Raw genomic sequence first — 20,066 nt, forward strand, 5'->3', positions numbered from 1 at the left:
AACTTGGATAAAGGCTAAACTTTTCTAATACTTTCAACAGTAAGGCAATTATATTTTAGGAATTAAAGTCCACTGAATGTCACATTTCCGTTTCTAATACAATTTCCAATAAGCAACGAAAATAGAACCTAAAAACAGAAATACAGAAGGTCGTCGGAGTTCCATTCTCTCTCTCTCTCTCTCTCTCTCTCTCTCTCTCTTTCTCTCTGCCGCACGAAAGCATTATGGATTCCTTTAAAAAATTAAGAAAAGCGCTTAATTTCTTGCATATATATTGCTATACTCTTCGCACGACGTGTCCAACAAACAGCTGGAGCCTTTCAATTTGTCCAGAAACTTTGTCCTTAAGCGTCTCGTCCTCCTCACACCCTGTCATATATTTTAGAACAGCAAGTAATCCCGCGCGCAGTGACAGAAAACGGAACTCTATTCTGGCGGTTGGCGCGACAGTGCTACACAAGCCACAGTTTGTTGGGTGTGTACGAAATTCGTCGGTCGGTCGGTGAAATCGCGTACACATGCCCAGTTTATCGGTCGGTCGGTTAGTGTGTGTGTATAGGGGCCTTTAGAAATGCCTATCTTGTAAATACAGCTACTTGCAGGAAAAAATTGTTATTGGTAGTAAAACCACTAGAAGAAAATGCTCATTTTCAAATGTTTAAACTTCTGTCACAGCGAAAAAGCGTAAGGATAGAATGTAATCCGAGACCAACAATGCCCTCTGGTGCTGCTTTCGTGAATCACACTGCCCTCCGATATATTCCGACGTCCACTCATGATACCTCAGCAGTTCTGCGTAGTAATCCAGACAGTCCGCTAGGAAGCAGTGGTAAGTATCTGGATATCTATAGTTTTAGATCAATATAGTACCTCAGCTGTGGGTGGTGATTAATTGTAACGCTCCATAGGTTCAATATTATAATTGTAAGATACGCCGGTCTTCTTTGAAACTGTAAATGCGTTGACATCGTAAGATTCCTGTTCTAATAAATTTTTTTATATTTTTAAAATTCATTTTCTCGCTTTTGTTCGTTGTCTCTGCTTGGGGGCGGACGTCGTAAGACATACGTTTAAGTTCGTTGTTAATCGCTTAACTTTTGTTTCAATTATCAGAGGGCAGTTAAACACTCTGACCGAACACGCTGAGCTACCGTGACGGCAATATGTGGGGGCAGAAAACAAATCTGACGGCATTACCCGTATCTTTTCCTTTAACACACTTGTTCATAAACATCATAAACTGTCTAATAACAGAACCAACCTCCTGGAGGTTGACAAGGTATCGAAACCTGTCCTCTGAGCTCAATAGTTCGGTACTGCGGATAGTATAAAAGAAACATTAACTGATCCACTACAGTACCTATTAAACATAAATTCTAGTAACGATGTAAGTTTTACTGCTAAACTTGACATACATTATTCCTTCATTAATGAAATAATGGAATGTTGTGTCAAACCTGTATTGTAATAACTTGCGTCTGAATGAACCTTAACGACATAAAAGTTAACATTTCTTCTTCATTTGTTAACATTCCGAGACTTTACGTTGTCAGCTTCGCGCCAGTGTATCTTAATTGTAAGGGGCGTGCAAAAACTTCTTTCATAGTCTTAATAGGTAGTAAGGTATTCTTACCGTCCTCTTATTTTTAAAAATCATTCCTTGAATGTTTGTTCAGTGTGAGGCACTACAATCATGACAAAACTAAGCCGATTTCGCAGATCCTTCCGCCGTTCATGGCAAAGTTTGCCATTGTCTACTGAACAGCACATCGCGCTAGATAGTGAAAGCCTTAACACTGAAACTACTCGGTGCACATGTAATTTTAAATTTTAACCTTAAAACCTTTACCGCATTAATGAAACAAGTTTTGTTGCAGAAGCTATGGCTCAAAAAACTGATCTCGGAGTACAGCCAGCACCTCAGCCTTCTGTTTCTACAAGCATCATGCCAGAAGATAGAGCAGAATCTGAAGCGGCTTCTACTCAGCGTCATGATCCGGGTGCAAATGGGCTCAAAACAGTTCACATTCTGAAAGAGTGGCCTATAATTACCGCAACCGTAAAGAAGGCTGAAGAACTCTACGGGTCGCTGAAAACTTCTAATCGAATCTTCAGCTGGAGCTTCAATCTTGCTGAGAGGTCCGTATGCGCTCTCCGTGAGAGGTCAACAAAGGTGCTGTCAACGTTCTACCCTGCCATACGTATAGCTGACCTAGCAGCCAGCGAGCTGGCGGAAGAAATGCAAAAAAGGCTACCAGTGGTCCGGCAACCACCTACTAAGGTAACATGACACCCATTCCTACCACCTGAGTTGCCAGAAAAGTGAACATAAACGTTAAACAGTAATGTTGTTGCAGGTATCAGAGGCTGTAAAGGTAGCATTCAGCGACCTAATTTCTCCGGTCGTTGATAAAATTGAATTTATGGTAAACAACGGCAAGACGCGGACGCGTAACGCAACAAGAAGCGTTCTCCAGATGTACAGGAAGCTGGTGGTCACTTTGGATAAGTGGATGGAAGAAATGGAAAAATACGTTGAAGATCTTAAATCTAAAGGAGTACAAGGTAAAGACGAGCGCGACAGTAAATCTTAAGTCATTCCCTAGGTGTAGTTCTCCAGGAAAACTCCGTCTTACGGAAAGCTGGTTTATTCCGTACTTCAATCACCGATGAATTCGCCACGTAATAGAATGTAGCGTTCATAGTTAAAAACTAACCATACCTCAGAGTTGAGAGATGAGATGGCTTCTCACCAGTCGAAACTAGCAAACTATTAACGTTACCATCTCAGGACCTAATTCCTTTGGCTCGTATTTTTTGGAATTGTCTTAAAGCCTGTCGTTTGACTCCTGACTGAATTTTCGGGAACACTCCCGTAGTCAGACTTAATGGGACAAATGTTAATGTCTTCGAAACTTCCAGAACCATGTCGCACTCTTAGGTCGCGACGTAACTGTGGGAGACTTCCAGAATTCGCAAGTCGTGGTCTCTTGACTACCTCCTCTTAGGACAAGCATTTTCAAGATCTCCCTGGTCTTTCTCTTGTCTTAGTTATCGTGAACAACGCCGCAAAATTAAATTTCGGTACGAAGTTTTGAGACTCTAATTACCACCTGTTGACGTCTTGCCTATACGTTTTCCTGATTCTTCAGTCCGTTGGCTGATATATATATAACCAGCACAAGTGGCTGACAAAGCCAGACTTCACTTCCATTACTGTCTACAGATCGCAGTAGAGCAGTACCTAAGTTTAAAATTTACAATCAAAGCTTCCTGAAATTAGTTTTTTAATAACTTCAATTGCTAAAAGGTGAATTTACTTTTCCTGGTGAGCTTAATACAGCGAACTTAGTTAACTACGAAATCCAGTAGTTTATGCCCACAATCAACATAGGTGCCTGCGTAAAACAGCAGAAATAACATTGAAACGTGTGACGATATGTCACATAAATGGACATTTGGAGAAAGAGTTTTTGTTATGAAACGTGTGGATTATAAATAATTTCAAGACTGTAGTGCGCGACGTATAGTAAAGAACGAATATTATCAAAACACGGATGTAATTAACAAAACCAAAAAAGGTATAATCTCCGTAACATAGGCCATGAAGATAAGACAGTGCTTTGATTGAACTCCTGTTTTATTTCGTCTAGCGGTAGGCAGCCATTGTAAGGCTGTCTGATACTTAACGTAGGTTTTATCTGTATTTGGAAAAATATAATGGAAATTGATATTAGAAAGTGTAGTGTTGACTTGTCACCTCATGATCGCAACCATTAACTATAATTAACGAAGTTTTTACACGACTTCGTAGTGCAGGGAACTCATCTCCCCTAGCAGGATTTAGTCGGCCCATTACTGACTGTATTAAATGTAAATGCGAGAGACTTCTCAATTTTGATCTTCAATTAATTTCAACGTTAAACGTGTGCCTACCAGATAGCACAGTTTGACTCGCTTCCTAGCGATAAAATCCTCCACTTACAAACTTGTAGAGTGTCTTAAATTTACGTATTAATCCTCATTAACAAGTCTTCTACAGCTCCACAGGTACAGGAGCAAACATCTGCGACGGAACCACCGCAGATCAACGCTCGCACACTGACGAGAAAAGCTCTGCATGTCGCCACGAATGTCGCCATGTTCTACGTCGGCGCCACCGTGTGGGTGTTGTCCAGACTGCCTCTCATCGGAGCGTATCTGGACCAGACTCCCTCTCCCGCTTCATCCAAATCTACTTCGCCAGTAAGACAGGCGGAACAGAAATCTTCCCACCCGTCCTCAGAGTCATCAGCAGCTTCTGCATCATCAACCACCGTTATCGCTGCCATAGCGTCCGCCGCCGCTGCCGCCGAAACCGTGGGAAAACAACTCCCCAGTCCGCCGGTTCCAGAGAGTTTGTCTACCAAAGCAGAACAATCTAAGGAATAACATTAAACGCTGCAACTGCTTTTAGTTTTAATCATTCTTTGATAGTACAGTTGTTAAAGTTGCGTTAGTGCTTAATGACGCTAACTTCAATAGGATTGCCTCTTATAAAAAAAAAATTAAATGCTAATTTAATGTTTATTAAACAGATAGTGGTTAAAACAGCAAATAAAGTTTTATTGTTGAGCTCTAAAATTTTGTTTCCTGATTTCCCAAACTTCAGCAACTCATGATTCTTCTACTCATCCTTATCCTAGTTCCCTTAGTGTCAGACATTAAAATAATTCATGTAGTTCCTTCATTTCGGGGTGGTCTTAGTTCTGAACGTAATTGCCGCAATCAATATGCATAATTTGGCGGCTTAATAATGTAAAGCAAAAACTGCCTACATTCATCAGAAATGTTAGCGTTTGCTAATACCTCTTTGCCTTTGCTAATTAGACATGAAATAGCATTAACTTAAGAAGCGTCTTGTCACACGATGATTCATATGTTGAAACTAGTTGACGCAGTGGTCATCAAACAGCGCTTGCATGCCGCACGCGTCTCGAATGAAGTGTTCGTGCAGCCCTCGGTTCTCAGCAGTGGTTAGCTAATAGTAAGCTTCTAGCAAATAACAGCAGAACAAAAAAAGTAAACTTGATGGTTTTAAGTGTTTCTTAAACAGAGCTGTTTCGAGACAATATTTCAATGCGTGCTTAATTTTAATATTTCATCAATTCGGCCTTTAACTAACCGGAGTTTGCCGCTTATGTAAAAACATTGGTATGTAGCTAGGCCATTGTGGGTTTAGAAGTGAGAGGGGGCGGAAATGTCTTCAGATGGTGACAACTCAAGACCGTGCGCAACTAGCATCGATCGACCGCTGTAGCACAAGTGTCTGGCGCAATTAGCATGGCTTCGTCAATGAGTGATATAGAGACGGATATCTTCAGATGTGGTGAGTGTTTGTAGCAACTAATATGAAATCAAATTAAGCGTATTGTAAGACAATTCTATGACCTAAAGAATATTTAAAACATTCGGTAAAAATTTGTCATCGTGATATTGCAGTCACTGTTATTAATATAACACTAAATTACATTGGTTCCCAATTAATATCGGTAGGGGGAAGGTGTGGATAAATGACCAGGTTGGGAAAAGCGGGTGTTGCATATCTTTTGCCTTGAACAACCCTGCTGTCTGCCGAAAAGTGGTCAGATTACTTATAGTATACATAGCCATTGATGGCAATGAGTTTGACAAAGGAAGACTGTACAATTATTTTTCACTAATAGCTTTTTGTTAGCAGTCTGATGTAAGACAAGTCATTTATATTATTCTTGTTACCTCACTTGTATGGAGAGTAATAGTATTTTACGTCAATATTTAAACAACGTCTCTTGACCTACAAGTACAGTTCCCTATTACTTATTCCGCTTTGATAGCTTCTCCTAACGAATGGATCGCTAATGCTAACACGGAGCCCGATCGTGAAAAGTGGCCAATGTGTTTACCCCAGTAAGGGTAAGTTCCTTCCCAAACCTCGCAGATAAACTGATTTCTAAACTCTTTAAACACAAAACTATCATCCACCATCTCGTCTCTTTGTGAAAATTTTGGATTACCGCTAATTAAGTTATATTATTTAAAACCGTCCCTGTTCTATTTGATGCGAGACAAAAGCCCGATTCGAATGGTTCTGCTGCATACCCTAGGTATTCTTTCAGATACTGGGGCGTGAAGATGCCTACAAAATGGGTCATCAAAATAGTTAAACAAAAACAGGATCCTCTGCGATGACACTGTTCACAGCATCCGCTTCGGTACAGAAACTTGATCATTAATGTAAGCATTCAGAAAAATGGATGTAGTTCCAATATACGATATTCTTTTCCAATTAAAAATATTTGGAGTGATAACTTTTAACATGTAGATTCAAAATTTCTAAATGGTAAGCTATCAATACCCTTGCTTCGGTGAAAATTGAATTTTTCTTTGAATGTCCACCAAGAATCCCCGTCCCCTTTCATAACCGGGTCGATGTTTTGCCCTACAGTGTCAATAGAGGCTCTTAAACAAAGAATTTTAACGGCCACTGATTATTAACCTGTGTCGAATTGTTTGGTCCCACACTTAAGTTGGTGTGGTTTACCATTATCAGGTATTCTCCTGATTATACTTTGCTATATTAAATCCCAAGCGATATTCTCACACCATAAAACTTTTATTTCTCGTATGGTGTTAGGTTGTTGGTATAACCACAACGTCCGTGTATTACACAGAGGCGTCTACAAGGGGGACACACTATCCTGATCTAGGTAGATAATTTATTCATTACAGAATTCTCCTGCGTTTTTACAAATGATTACCTGTTGTAACACCTCCGATTATTTATCCCGACCTGATCTGATCGAATAGCAGCCCAATAATTATTATTAACGTGACCGTGTACCTAATGGGGCTGGCAATCAGAATTGACTGCTACAGAAGTTGTTACTTTCCAGTTCGTCCTTCTCAAATGCTGTAATAATGAAATGTCTGGTAACAAGAAAAACACCAACACAGTTTCACTAATCACGAACCTATATTCGTCTCAAAAACACAAAAAGGAGGAGACAGCCACTGCCTTCGTCATACATATCTAAATACGGCTAATCTCAGCACAGGCCTCTTCATTTTCCATTATCATCACACGCTAATCCATCACTGCAATCCAACACTGCAATCCAAAGTGATGCCGGCGCGGTAGACGCGAAACCAAAATATCGGCACTAGAAATGTCACTAATCACTTTCGTAATAATACTTCTTCACCTTCCCGATATTATTCTAGTACAAAGGGGTTAAACCACGGCGATGGCAACTCCCTTTGTCGTTAAAGCCTTGCATTACAACAACTGGCCTCCGCACACCTCTATCCGCAACATGGCACTGGTTCAACTCACACTCGCTCTCACAACACGACACAATCGATTGTTCGCCCTATCGACCTGTGCCGAGTGCAAGCTTATAGTAAGGGCCTACGGACCCCTTACACTGTGCTTCCACTAAACGACGGATCTAGCATTGTCGAGTGTAGGGGGAAACGACGGCGGCTTAACAGAAACTGCAGTTCTATTGTCAGGGTACTCGCGGAAATAGTCGCGGCGGAGATCTCAGCGTTGTTTTGCATTGTTGGCAGATGTGAATCTTGGAGAACATTACCGAAATAGAGTACTCGATCTTTTCTTCGTCACAGAACTTAACACTCTACAGATGGGGGCAGTTACAACGCCTATTACATTTTAAACAGTTGCGCTGTCTATCCACATTACCTACAACACAACCGCATCGTCTGCTGCTCAGCTTAATCTAAACAGTAAGTTAGATTTTATATGCACATTGACGACAACTAATGACAGTTATGTTCGTCTGGCTTGTCGGGAATCAGCGTGAGGCTGCCAGCAATGATGGTTATGGACGGTAGATGCTACATATGCACTGTGCGTCAGGTTCGGAATTTGGAGTGGATGTTGAAACGTCCCCTTTAAACAATTTTACAAGACTGTGCTTAAGCTGAAACACAATATTTTTAGCGCAACGCAATCTGACTTTCAAAAATCCCTACAAAAGAATGGCCCTGACTAACATTAACCTATACGTTTCACAAATCACTTACCTCACAAAAATCTTGGTTACTCGAGCTACTGCAATAAAGCGAGCGCCACTACTGCCAGCTAAATAAAAGATTCAAACTACTGAAGGCACTAACTACTTATAGGGATAGTTAGCAAATGAAAGATATTAATAGAGAACAAACAATGTATTTACCTTAATAATGTTGAAAACTCAAAATATACATATCAGTTCATGACATCCAGTTATAAAAATTTCAAAACTCCGCCATCTCTCTCCCCACATCCACCACTGCTGGCGGCTCACCTCCAACTGCGCAACGCTACGCGCTGTTCGCAGCCAGCTGCCTAACACTACAATGGCGAGTATTACAACAATGCAAAGCAGCCACAGACTGCACACAGCACAGCCAGTGATTTTCATACAGAGGTGGCTTTACCAATAAAAAAACCTAAACAGCCTACTTACAATGTGAAACGTGCTCGGATACCCGAAACGATGAAGGTGATGGCTCGCATAAAGCGGAAACTCCGGGTTCGAGACCCGGCCCGGCACAAATATTCGCTTGTCACCATCGAATTTATTTCAGTGCACAATTGCTGCTACTGTCGGAATTTCACTTTCGTCAAGTTAGAATTTGTCTTGGACAAAGTGAATGCATTGTCCTCTTCCTCTAACACTAATAACGTCTAACTCACAGGAATGCATTGTCCTCTTCCTCTAACACTAATATCGTCTAACTCACAGGAATGCATTGTCCTCTTCCTCTAACACTAATATCGTCTAACTCACAGGAATGCATTGTCCTCTTCCTCTAACACTAATATCGTCTAACTCACAGGAATGCATTGTCCTCTTCCTCTAACACTAATATCGTCTAACTCACAGGACAATGCATTCACTTTGTCCAAGACAAATTCTAACTTGACGAAAGTGAAATTCCGACAGTAGCAGCAATTGTGCACTGAAATAAATTCGATGGTGACAAGCGAATATTTGTGCCGGGCCGGGTCTCGAACCCGGAGTTTCCGCTTTATGCGAGCCATCACCTTCATCGTTTCGGGTATCCGAGCACGTTTCACATTGTAAGTAGGCTGTTTAGGTTTTTTTATTGGTAAAGCCACCTCTGTATGAAAATCACTGGCTGTGCTGTGTGCAGTCTGTGGCTGCTTTGCATTGTTGTAATACTCGCCATTGTAGTGTTAGGCAGCTGGCTGTGAACAGCGCGTAGCGTTGCGCAGTTGGAGGTGAGCCGCCAGCAGTGGTGGATGTGGGGAGAGAGATGGCGGAGTTTTGAAATTTTTATAACTGGATGTCATGAACTGATATGTATATTTTGAGTTTTCAACATTATTAAGGTAAATACATTGTTTGTTCTCTATTAATATCTTTCATTTGCTAACTATCCCTATAAGTAGTTAGTGCCTTCAGTAGTTTGAATCTTTTATTTAGCTGGCAGTAGTGGCGCTCGCTTTATTGCAGTAGCTCGAGTAACCAAGATTTTTGTGAGGTAAGTGATTTGTGAAACGTATAGGTTAATGTTAGTCAGGGCCATTCTTTTGTAGGGATTTTTGAAAGTCAGATTGCGTTGCGCTAAAAATATTGTGTTTCAGCTTAAGCACAGTCTTGTAAAATTGTTTAAAGGGGACGTTTCAACATCCACTCCAAATTCCGAACCTGACGCACAGTGCATATGTAGCATCTACCGTCCATAACCATCATTGCTGGCAGCCTCACGCTGATTCCCGACAAGCCAGACGAACATAACTGTCATTAGTTGTCGTCAATGTGCATATAAAATCTAACTTACTGTTTAGATTAAGCTGAGCAGCAGACGATGCGGTTGTGTTGTAGGTAATGTGGATAGACAGCGCAACTGTTTAAAATGTAATAGGCGTTGTAACTGCCCCCATCTGTAGAGTGTTAAGTTCTGTGACGAAGAAAAGATCGAGTACTCTATTTCGGTAATGTTCTCCAAGATTCACATCTGCCAACAATGCAAAACAACGCTGAGATCTCCGCCGCGACTATTTCCGCGAGTACCCTGACAATAGAACTGCAGTTTCTGTTAAGCCGCCGTCGTTTCCCCCTACACTCGACAATGCTAGATCCGTCGTTTAGTGGAAGCACAGTGTAAGGGGTCCGTAGGCCCTTACTATAAGCTTGCACTCGGCACAGGTCGATAGGGCGAACAATCGATTGTGTCGTGTTGTGAGAGCGAGTGTGAGTTGAACCAGTGCCATGTTGCGGATAGAGGTGTGCGGAGGCCAGTTGTTGTAATGCAAGGCTTTAACGACAAAGGGAGTTGCCATCGCCGTGGTTTAACCCCTTTGTACTAGAATAATATCGGGAAGGTGAAGAAGTATTATTACGAAAGTAATTAGTGACATTTCTAGTGCCGATATTTTGGTTTCGCGTCTACCGCGCCGGCATCACTTTGGATTGCAGTGTTGGATTGCAGTGATGGATTAGCGTGTGATGATAATGGAAAATGAAGAGGCCTGTGCTGAGATTAGCCGTATTTAGATATGTATGACGAAGGCAGTGGCTGTCTCCTCCTTTTTGTGTTTTTGAGACGAATATAGGTTCGTGATTAGTGAAACTGTGTTGGTGTTTTTCTTGTTACCAGACATTTCATTATTACAGCATTTGAGAAGGACGAACTGGAAAGTAACAACTTCTGTAGCAGTCAATTCTGATTGCCAGCCCCATTAGGTACACGGTCACGTTAATAATAATTATTGGGCTGCTATTCGATCAGATCAGGTCGGGATAAATAATCGGAGGTGTTACAACAGGTAATCATTTGTAAAAACGCAGGAGAATTCTGTAATGAATAAATTATCTACCTAGATCAGGATAGTGTGTCCCCCTTGTAGACGCCTCTGTGTAATACACGGACGTTGTGGTTATACCAACAACCTAACACCATACGAGAAATAAAAGTTTTATGGTGTGAGAATATCGCTTGGGATTTAATATAGCAAAGTATAATCAGGAGAATACCTGATAATGGTAAACCACACCAACTTAAGTGTGGGACCAAACAATTCGACACAGGTTAATAATCAGTGGCCGTTAAAATTCTTTGTTTAAGAGCCTCTATTGACACTGTAGGGCAAAACATCGACCCGGTTATGAAAGGGGACGGGGATTCTTGGTGGACATTCAAAGAAAAATTCAATTTTCACCGAAGCAAGGGTATTGATAGCTTACCATTTAGAAATTTTGAATCTACATGTTAAAAGTTATCACTCCAAATATTTTTAATTGGAAAAGAATATCGTATATTGGAACTACATCCATTTTTCTGAATGCTTACATTAATGATCAAGTTTCTGTACCGAAGCGGATGCTGTGAACAGTGTCATCGCAGAGGATCCTGTTTTTGTTTAACTATTTTGATGACCCATTTTGTAGGCATCTTCACGCCCCAGTATCTGAAAGAATACCTAGGGTATGCAGCAGAACCATTCGAATCGGGCTTTTGTCTCGCATCAAATAGAACAGGGACGGTTTTAAATAATATAACTTAATTAGCGGTAATCCAAAATTTTCACAAAGAGACGAGATGGTGGATGATAGTTTTGTGTTTAAAGAGTTTAGAAATCAGTTTATCTGCGAGGTTTGGGAAGGAACTTACCCTTACTGGGGTAAACACATTGGCCACTTTTCACGATCGGGCTCCGTGTTAGCATTAGCGATCCATTCGTTAGGAGAAGCTATCAAAGCGGAATAAGTAATAGGGAACTGTACTTGTAGGTCAAGAGACGTTGTTTAAATATTGACGTAAAATACTATTACTCTCCATACAAGTGAGGTAACAAGAATAATATAAATGACTTGTCTTACATCAGACTGCTAACAAAAAGCTATTAGTGAAAAATAATTGTACAGTCTTCCTTTGTCAAACTCATTGCCATCAATGGCTATGTATACTATAAGTAATCTGACCACTTTTCGGCAGACAGCAGGGTTGTTCAAGGCAAAAGATATGCAACACCCGCTTTTCCCAACCTGGTCATTTATCCACACCTTCCCCCTACCGATATTAATTGGGAACCAATGTAATTTAGTGTTATATTAATAACAGTGACTGCAATATCACGATGACAAATTTTTACCGAATGTTTTAAATATTCTTTAGGTCATAGAATTGTCTTACAATACGCTTAATTTGATTTCATATTAGTTGCTACAAACACTCACCACATCTGAAGATATCCGTCTCTATATCACTCATTGACGAAGCCATGCTAATTGCGCCAGACACTTGTGCTACAGCGGTCGATCGATGCTAGTTGCGCACGGTCTTGAGTTGTCACCATCTGAAGACATTTCCGCCCCCTCTCACTTCTAAACCCACAATGGCCTAGCTACATACCAATGTTTTTACATAAGCGGCAAACTCCGGTTAGTTAAAGGCCGAATTGATGAAATATTAAAATTAAGCACGCATTGAAATATTGTCTCGAAACAGCTCTGTTTAAGAAACACTTAAAACCATCAAGTTTACTTTTTTTGTTCTGCTGTTATTTGCTAGAAGCTTACTATTAGCTAACCACTGCTGAGAACCGAGGGCTGCACGAACACTTCATTCGAGACGCGTGCGGCATGCAAGCGCTGTTTGATGACCACTGCGTCAACTAGTTTCAACATATGAATCATCGTGTGACAAGACGCTTCTTAAGTTAATGCTATTTCATGTCTAATTAGCAAAGGCAAAGAGGTATTAGCAAACGCTAACATTTCTGATGAATGTAGGCAGTTTTTGCTTTACATTATTAAGCCGCCAAATTATGCATATTGATTGCGGCAATTACGTTCAGAACTAAGACCACCCCGAAATGAAGGAACTACATGAATTATTTTAATGTCTGACACTAAGGGAACTAGGATAAGGATGAGTAGAAGAATCATGAGTTGCTGAAGTTTGGGAAATCAGGAAACAAAATTTTAGAGCTCAACAATAAAACTTTATTTGCTGTTTTAACCACTATCTGTTTAATAAACATTAAATTAGCATTTAATTTTTTTTTTATAAGAGGCAATCCTATTGAAGTTAGCGTCATTAAGCACTAACGCAACTTTAACAACTGTACTATCAAAGAATGATTAAAACTAAAAGCAGTTGCAGCGTTTAATGTTATTCCTTAGATTGTTCTGCTTTGGTAGACAAACTCTCTGGAACCGGCGGACTGGGGAGTTGTTTTCCCACGGTTTCGGCGGCAGCGGCGGCGGACGCTATGGCAGCGATAACGGTGGTTGATGATGCAGAAGCTGCTGATGACTCTGAGGACGGGTGGGAAGATTTCTGTTCCGCCTGTCTTACTGGCGAAGTAGATTTGGATGAAGCGGGAGAGGGAGTCTGGTCCAGATACGCTCCGATGAGAGGCAGTCTGGACAACACCCACACGGTGGCGCCGACGTAGAACATGGCGACATTCGTGGCGACATGCAGAGCTTTTCTCGTCAGTGTGCGAGCGTTGATCTGCGGTGGTTCCGTCGCAGATGTTTGCTCCTGTACCTGTGGAGCTGTAGAAGACTTGTTAATGAGGATTAATACGTAAATTTAAGACACTCTACAAGTTTGTAAGTGGAGGATTTTATCGCTAGGAAGCGAGTCAAACTGTGCTATCTGGTAGGCACACGTTTAACGTTGAAATTAATTGAAGATCAAAATTGAGAAGTCTCTCGCATTTACATTTAATACAGTCAGTAATGGGCCGACTAAATCCTGCTAGGGGAGATGAGTTCCCTGCACTACGAAGTCGTGTAAAAACTTCGTTAATTATAGTTAATGGTTGCGATCATGAGGTGACAAGTCAACACTACACTTTCTAATATCAATTTCCATTATATTTTTCCAAATACAGATAAAACCTACGTTAAGTATCAGACAGCCTTACAATGGCTGCCTACCGCTAGACGAAATAAAACAGGAGTTCAATCAAAGCACTGTCTTATCTTCATGGCCTATGTTACGGAGATTATACCTTTTTTGGTTTTGTTAATTACATCCGTGTTTTGATAATATTCGTTCTTTACTATACGTCGCGCACTACAGTCTTGAAATTATTTATAATCCACACGTTTCATAACAAAAACTCTTTCTCCAAATGTCCATTTATGTGACATATCGTCACACGTTTCAATGTTATTTCTGCTGTTTTACGCAGGCACCTATGTTGATTGTGGGCATAAACTACTGGATTTCGTAGTTAACTAAGTTCGCTGTATTAAGCTCACCAGGAAAAGTAAATTCACCTTTTAGCAATTGAAGTTATTAAAAAACTAATTTCAGGAAGCTTTGATTGTAAATTTTAAACTTAGGTACTGCTCTACTGCGATCTGTAGACAGTAATGGAAGTGAAGTCTGGCTTTGTCAGCCACTTGTGCTGGTTATATATATCAGCCAACGGACTGAAGAATCAGGAAAACGTATAGGCAAGACGTCAACAGGTGGTAATTAGAGTCTCAAAACTTCGTACCGAAATTTAATTTTGCGGCGTTGTTCACGATAACTAAGACAAGAGAAAGACCAGGGAGATCTTGAAAATGCTTGTCCTAAGAGGAGGTAGTCAAGAGACCACGACTTGCGAATTCTGGAAGTCTCCCACAGTTACGTCGCGACCTAAGAGTGCGACATGGTTCTGGAAGTTTCGAAGACATTAACATTTGTCCCATTAAGTCTGACTACGGGAGTGTTCCCGAAAATTCAGTCAGGAGTCAAACGACAGGCTTTAAGACAATTCCAAAAAATACGAGCCAAAGGAATTAGGTCCTGAGATGGTAACGTTAATAGTTTGCTAGTTTCGACTGGTGAGAAGCCATCTCATCTCTCAACTCTGAGGTATGGTTAGTTTTTAACTATGAACGCTACATTCTATTACGTGGCGAATTCATCGGTGATTGAAGTACGGAATAAACCAGCTTTCCGTAAGACGGAGTTTTCCTGGAGAACTACACCTAGGGAATGACTTAAGATTTACTGTCGCGCTCGTCTTTACCTTGTACTCCTTTAGATTTAAGATCTTCAACGTATTTTTCCATTTCTTCCATCCACTTATCCAAAGTGACCACCAGCTTCCTGTACATCTGGAGAACGCTTCTTGTTGCGTTACGCGTCCGCGTCTTGCCGTTGTTTACCATAAATTCAATTTTATCAACGACCGGAGAAATTAGGTCGCTGAATGCTACCTTTACAGCCTCTGATACCTGCAACAACATTACTGTTTAACGTTTATGTTCACTTTTCTGGCAACTCAGGTGGTAGGAATGGGTGTCATGTTACCTTAGTAGGTGGTTGCCGGACCACTGGTAGCCTTTTTTGCATTTCTTCCGCCAGCTCGCTGGCTGCTAGGTCAGCTATACGTATGGCAGGGTAGAACGTTGACAGCACCTTTGTTGACCTCTCACGGAGAGCGCATACGGACCTCTCAGCAAGATTGAAGCTCCAGCTGAAGATTCGATTAGAAGTTTTCAGCGACCCGTAGAGTTCTTCAGCCTTCTTTACGGTTGCGGTAATTATAGGCCACTCTTTCAGAATGTGAACTGTTTTGAGCCCATTTGCACCCGGATCATGACGCTGAGTAGAAGCCGCTTCAGATTCTGCTCTATCTTCTGGCATGATGCTTGTAGAAACAGAAGGCTGAGGTGCTGGCTGTACTCCGAGATCAGTTTTTTGAGCCATAGCTTCTGCAACAAAACTTGTTTCATTAATGCGGTAAAGGTTTTAAGGTTAAAATTTAAAATTACATGTGCACCGAGTAGTTTCAGTGTTAAGGCTTTCACTATCTAGCGCGATGTGCTGTTCAGTAGACAATGGCAAACTTTGCCATGAACGGCGGAAGGATCTGCGAAATCGGCTTAGTTTTGTCATGATTGTAGTGCCTCACACTGAACAAACATTCAAGGAATGATTTTTAAAAATAAGAGGACGGTAAGAATACCTTACTACCTATTAAGACTATGAAAGAAGTTTTTGCACGCCCCTTACAATTAAGATACACTGGCGCGAAGCTGACAACGTAAAGTCTCGGAATGTTAACAAATGAAGAAGAAATGTTAACTTTTATGTCGTTAAGGTTCATTCAGACGCAAGTTATTACAATACAGGTTTGACACAACATTCCATTATTTCATTAATGAAGGAATAATGTATGTCAAGTTTAGCAGTAAAACTTACATCGTTACTAGAATTTATGTTTAATAGGTACTGTAGTGGATCAGTTAATGTTTCTTTTATACTATCCGCAGTACCGAACTATTGAGCTCAGAGGACAGGTTTCGATACCTTGTCAACCTCCAGGAGGTTGGTTCTGTTATTAGACAGTTTATGATGTTTATGAACAAGTGTGTTAAAGGAAAAGATACGGGTAATGCCGTCAGATTTGTTTTCTGCCCCCACATATTGCCGTCACGGTAGCTCAGCGTGTTCGGTCAGAGTGTTTAACTGCCCTCTGATAATTGAAACAAAAGTTAAGCGATTAACAACGAACTTAAACGTATGTCTTACGACGTCCGCCCCCAAGCAGAGACAACGAACAAAAGCGAGAAAATGAATTTTAAAAATATAAAAAAATTTATTAGAACAGGAATCTTACGATGTCAACGCATTTACAGTTTCAAAGAAGACCGGCGTATCTTACAATTATAATATTGAACCTATGGAGCGTTACAATTAATCACCACCCACAGCTGAGGTACTATATTGATCTAAAACTATAGATATCCAGATACTTACCACTGCTTCCTAGCGGACTGTCTGGATTACTACGCAGAACTGCTGAGGTATCATGAGTGGACGTCGGAATATATCGGAGGGCAGTGTGATTCACGAAAGCAGCACCAGAGGGCATTGTTGGTCTCGGATTACATTCTATCCTTACGCTTTTTCGCTGTGACAGAAGTTTAAACATTTGAAAATGAGCATTTTCTTCTAGTGGTTTTACTACCAATAACAATTTTTTCCTGCAAGTAGCTGTATTTACAAGATAGGCATTTCTAAAGGCCCCTATACACACACACTAACCGACCGACCGATAAACTGGGCATGTGTACGCGATTTCACCGACCGACCGACGAATTTCGTACACACCCAACAAACTGTGGCTTGTGTAGCACTGTCGCGCCAACCGCCAGAATAGAGTTCCGTTTTCTGTCACTGCGCGCGGGATTACTTGCTGTTCTAAAATATATGACAGGGTGTGAGGAGGACGAGACGCTTAAGGACAAAGTTTCTGGACAAATTGAAAGGCTCCAGCTGTTTGTTGGACACGTCGTGCGAAGAGTATAGCAATATATATGCAAGAAATTAAGCGCTTTTCTTAATTTTTTAAAGGAATCCATAATGCTTTCGTGCGGCAGAGAGAAAGAGAGAGAGAGAGAGAGAGAGAATGGAACTCCGACGACCTTCTGTATTTCTGTTTTTAGGTTCTATTTTCGTTGCTTATTGGAAATTGTATTAGAAACGGAAATGTGACATTCAGTGGACTTTAATTCCTAAAATATAATTGCCTTACTGTTGAAAGTATTAGAAAAGTTTAGCCTTTATCCAAGTTCTCTTCTATGAGATATTTTTTCCAATACTAACAGTTGTTAAATGATTCATTTCTTATGTATCTGTTGCTGTATTTAGCCGGCCGCGGTAACCGAGCGGTTCTAGGCGCTTCAGTCCGGAACCGCGCTGCTGCTACGGTCGCAGGTTCGAATCCCGCCTCGGGCATGGATGTGTGTGATGTCGTTAGGTTTAAGTGGTTCATCTGACATGGAACACCAATATCTAGGTAAAATGTGGCCAAGGTATAGGGAAATATCTGGATGAAACCACTTTCTTTTAAGCTGAATGACAGAAACCATGAAACAAACTACATCAGCACGGAGTGGTGTAAATTTAAAAACTATTCCCAGTACAAATTTCGCATCTCCAACACTCCGCCATCCATTTTGTTGATCCAGATGAAGTGATTAAATTATTTTGTGGTTTTGTAGGAAAACGTATTGCTCATTGAAACGAATAGTTAACCGCAGCTAGTAAACGTGATTATCTAGCCAGATTTTTGTATCCCTGTAAACTTAACAAATTCCTTACCTTTAACATTAAAATCTAGCTGCGAAAGACAAGTATTCTGTCACATGACGAGCTGAATCATTTCCTTGCTTTTATTTCCGTAGAATTCAGTTGCCTGCAGAAGAACCATGGACCATGTTTTCTAACACGGATACAGTAATATATCGTAAGTGATCTTTCTGATGACCTCATCCGCAGATTCGCCGGAGGTAATTGACAGGAATCGCGAGATGTTTACTGAATCAAAACAGGATTTGAATGATGATTGGAAAGAATGCAAATTTCAGTTTATCGCAGGACGACATCTATCGCACAGGAACGTTCTTAAACAATGATCGTACGAGGTTATGCTTCAATTCTTTATACGCACTCCAAAAGAAAACATTTCTCGATACGGGTTCTGTAAAGGATTCAGAGGGAATAACATCAGTAAGGGACATGACCAAGCCTTAATACGTAATGAAACAATTTTCGGGCCCGCATCTCGTGGTCGTGCGGTAGCGTTCTCGCTTCCCACGCCCGGGTTCCCGGGTTCGATTTCCGGCGGGGTCAGGGATTTTCTCTGCCTCGTGATGGCTGGGTCTTGTGTGCTGTCCTTAGGTTAGTTAGGTTTAAGTAGTTCTAAGTTCTAGGGGACTGATGACCATAGATGTTAAGTCCCATAGCGCTCAGAGCCAATTTTCGGAATGACAGATTTATTTACTGTGCATGACATTTTGCTTTGTTGCCATACTGCAGTCAATGAGATCAAACCTTATCAATAAATGGTGGCATCCCAACGAGGAGTTTCGTTTACTGCCGATAGCTGACAGAAACAAGGTTGTTTCTCATTAAGTTTGATAATGAGATTATCTAATATCTTCTGGAGAAAACCATTTCCGTGCAACAATTACGACCGTATAGATACAGTTCGTGGCAACCATAAATTACTTACGCAACAAAATAAGGCTTCAGATGCTGAGATATTCCGTTCAACTGTTCTAATGGTTCAAATGGCTCTGAGCACTATGGGACTTAACATCACACTTTGAACAGCTTCAACCTAACTAACCTAAGGACATCACACACATCCATGCCCGAGGCAGGATTCGATCCTGCGACCGTAACAGCAGCGCGGTTCCGGACTCAAGCGCCTAGAACCGCTCGGCCACGGCGGCCGGCGTTCAACTCTTCTTGTAAATATTGTTATTTGCCCCCCCCCCCCCCCCTTCCCCCCTCCCACACGCACACACATACACACACCGAGTTTCCAAATTCCAACCACAGAGCACAAAACAGGATGAAGGAGCGAGTCAGTATCTCGTAAGCAGTGACACAGAGCGTGTCAGAAAGCATAGTTCACAAAGAGGCTTGAAAACGTGGAATCAACAGAAAGTAAGTACATAGAAATTACTCCCCCTACTAAACTAAGAAACGATACATAAGAAATCAAATAAGAAATCAGTTCTGATACAGAATACAGATAATGATAATGACATTAAGAATGAACTCGCAAACTGCGACTGTGGTTCCGCATCAGCTGTAGAATATTTCAGAAAAATAAAAATTTGTGCCGTATCGGGATTTCCCGCATGTCGCGAGCAGTTGCCATAAACCACTTCGGCTATCTGGCACAAATTTTCAGTTATTCTGAAATTTTCTGTAGCTAATGCGGGAGTATAATCGCACTTTGCAAATTCAAACGTAACTGGTTCTGGCTGTTGATCGCCAACGAAGTGTCTCAGACACTGCACTGTAGATAGTGACATTACTGTACTCTAACACAAATTAGAAATTAAACGTCAATAGAGTCACTTCAGGCCTACCTTTTGGGAAATATGTGCAATATAATACTGAGAAATCCTCATTAATTGAAGATGAAAAACGGAGGAAACTGTCAGCCGTACTGCAAATGTTAGATAGCTACACAAAAAAGAAACTGGAACATCAGTCTAATACCGTGTAGGGCCCCCGCGAACATGCATAAGTCA

The 20,066-nt window shown here is 41.1% G+C and overlaps 2 protein-coding genes across 2 annotated transcripts; one reads left to right on the top strand and one right to left on the bottom strand.

The window, feature by feature from the left end:
- The first annotated feature begins 1,882 nt into the window (after positions 1-1,882).
- LOC126235688 (lipid storage droplets surface-binding protein 2-like) lies at positions 1,883-2,594 on the top strand. Its single transcript, XM_049944471.1, has 2 exons — positions 1,883-2,281; positions 2,358-2,594. Exons 1-2 carry the CDS (start codon positions 1,883-1,885, stop codon positions 2,592-2,594), a joined length of 636 nt encoding a protein of 211 aa, XP_049800428.1.
- A 12,411-nt stretch (positions 2,595-15,005) lies between these two features.
- Positions 15,006-15,717, bottom strand: LOC126235757 (lipid storage droplets surface-binding protein 2-like). The gene is made up of 2 exons (XM_049944593.1): positions 15,319-15,717; positions 15,006-15,242 (listed from the first exon to the last, which is right to left on the bottom strand). The coding sequence occupies exons 1-2, from the start codon at positions 15,715-15,717 to the stop codon at positions 15,006-15,008; spliced, it is 636 nt and encodes a 211-aa protein (XP_049800550.1).
- Positions 15,718-20,066: the final 4,349 nt, after the last annotated feature.

The sequence above is a fragment of the Schistocerca nitens genome, chromosome 1 (assembly GCF_023898315.1).
Source record: "Schistocerca nitens isolate TAMUIC-IGC-003100 chromosome 1, iqSchNite1.1, whole genome shotgun sequence".
NCBI lineage: Eukaryota > Metazoa > Arthropoda > Insecta > Orthoptera > Acrididae > Schistocerca > Schistocerca nitens.

Coding starts and splice junctions, on each gene's coding strand:
- LOC126235688 (XM_049944471.1), top strand. CDS start 1,883: ATGGCTCAAAAAACTGATCTCGGAGTACAGCCAGCACCTCAGCCTTCT. Junction 2,282..2,357: donor TCCGGCAACCACCTACTAAG/GTAACATGACAC, acceptor ATGTTGTTGCAG/GTATCAGAGGCTGTAAAGGT.
- LOC126235757 (XM_049944593.1), bottom strand. CDS start 15,717: ATGGCTCAAAAAACTGATCTCGGAGTACAGCCAGCACCTCAGCCTTCT. Junction 15,243..15,318: donor TCCGGCAACCACCTACTAAG/GTAACATGACAC, acceptor ATGTTGTTGCAG/GTATCAGAGGCTGTAAAGGT.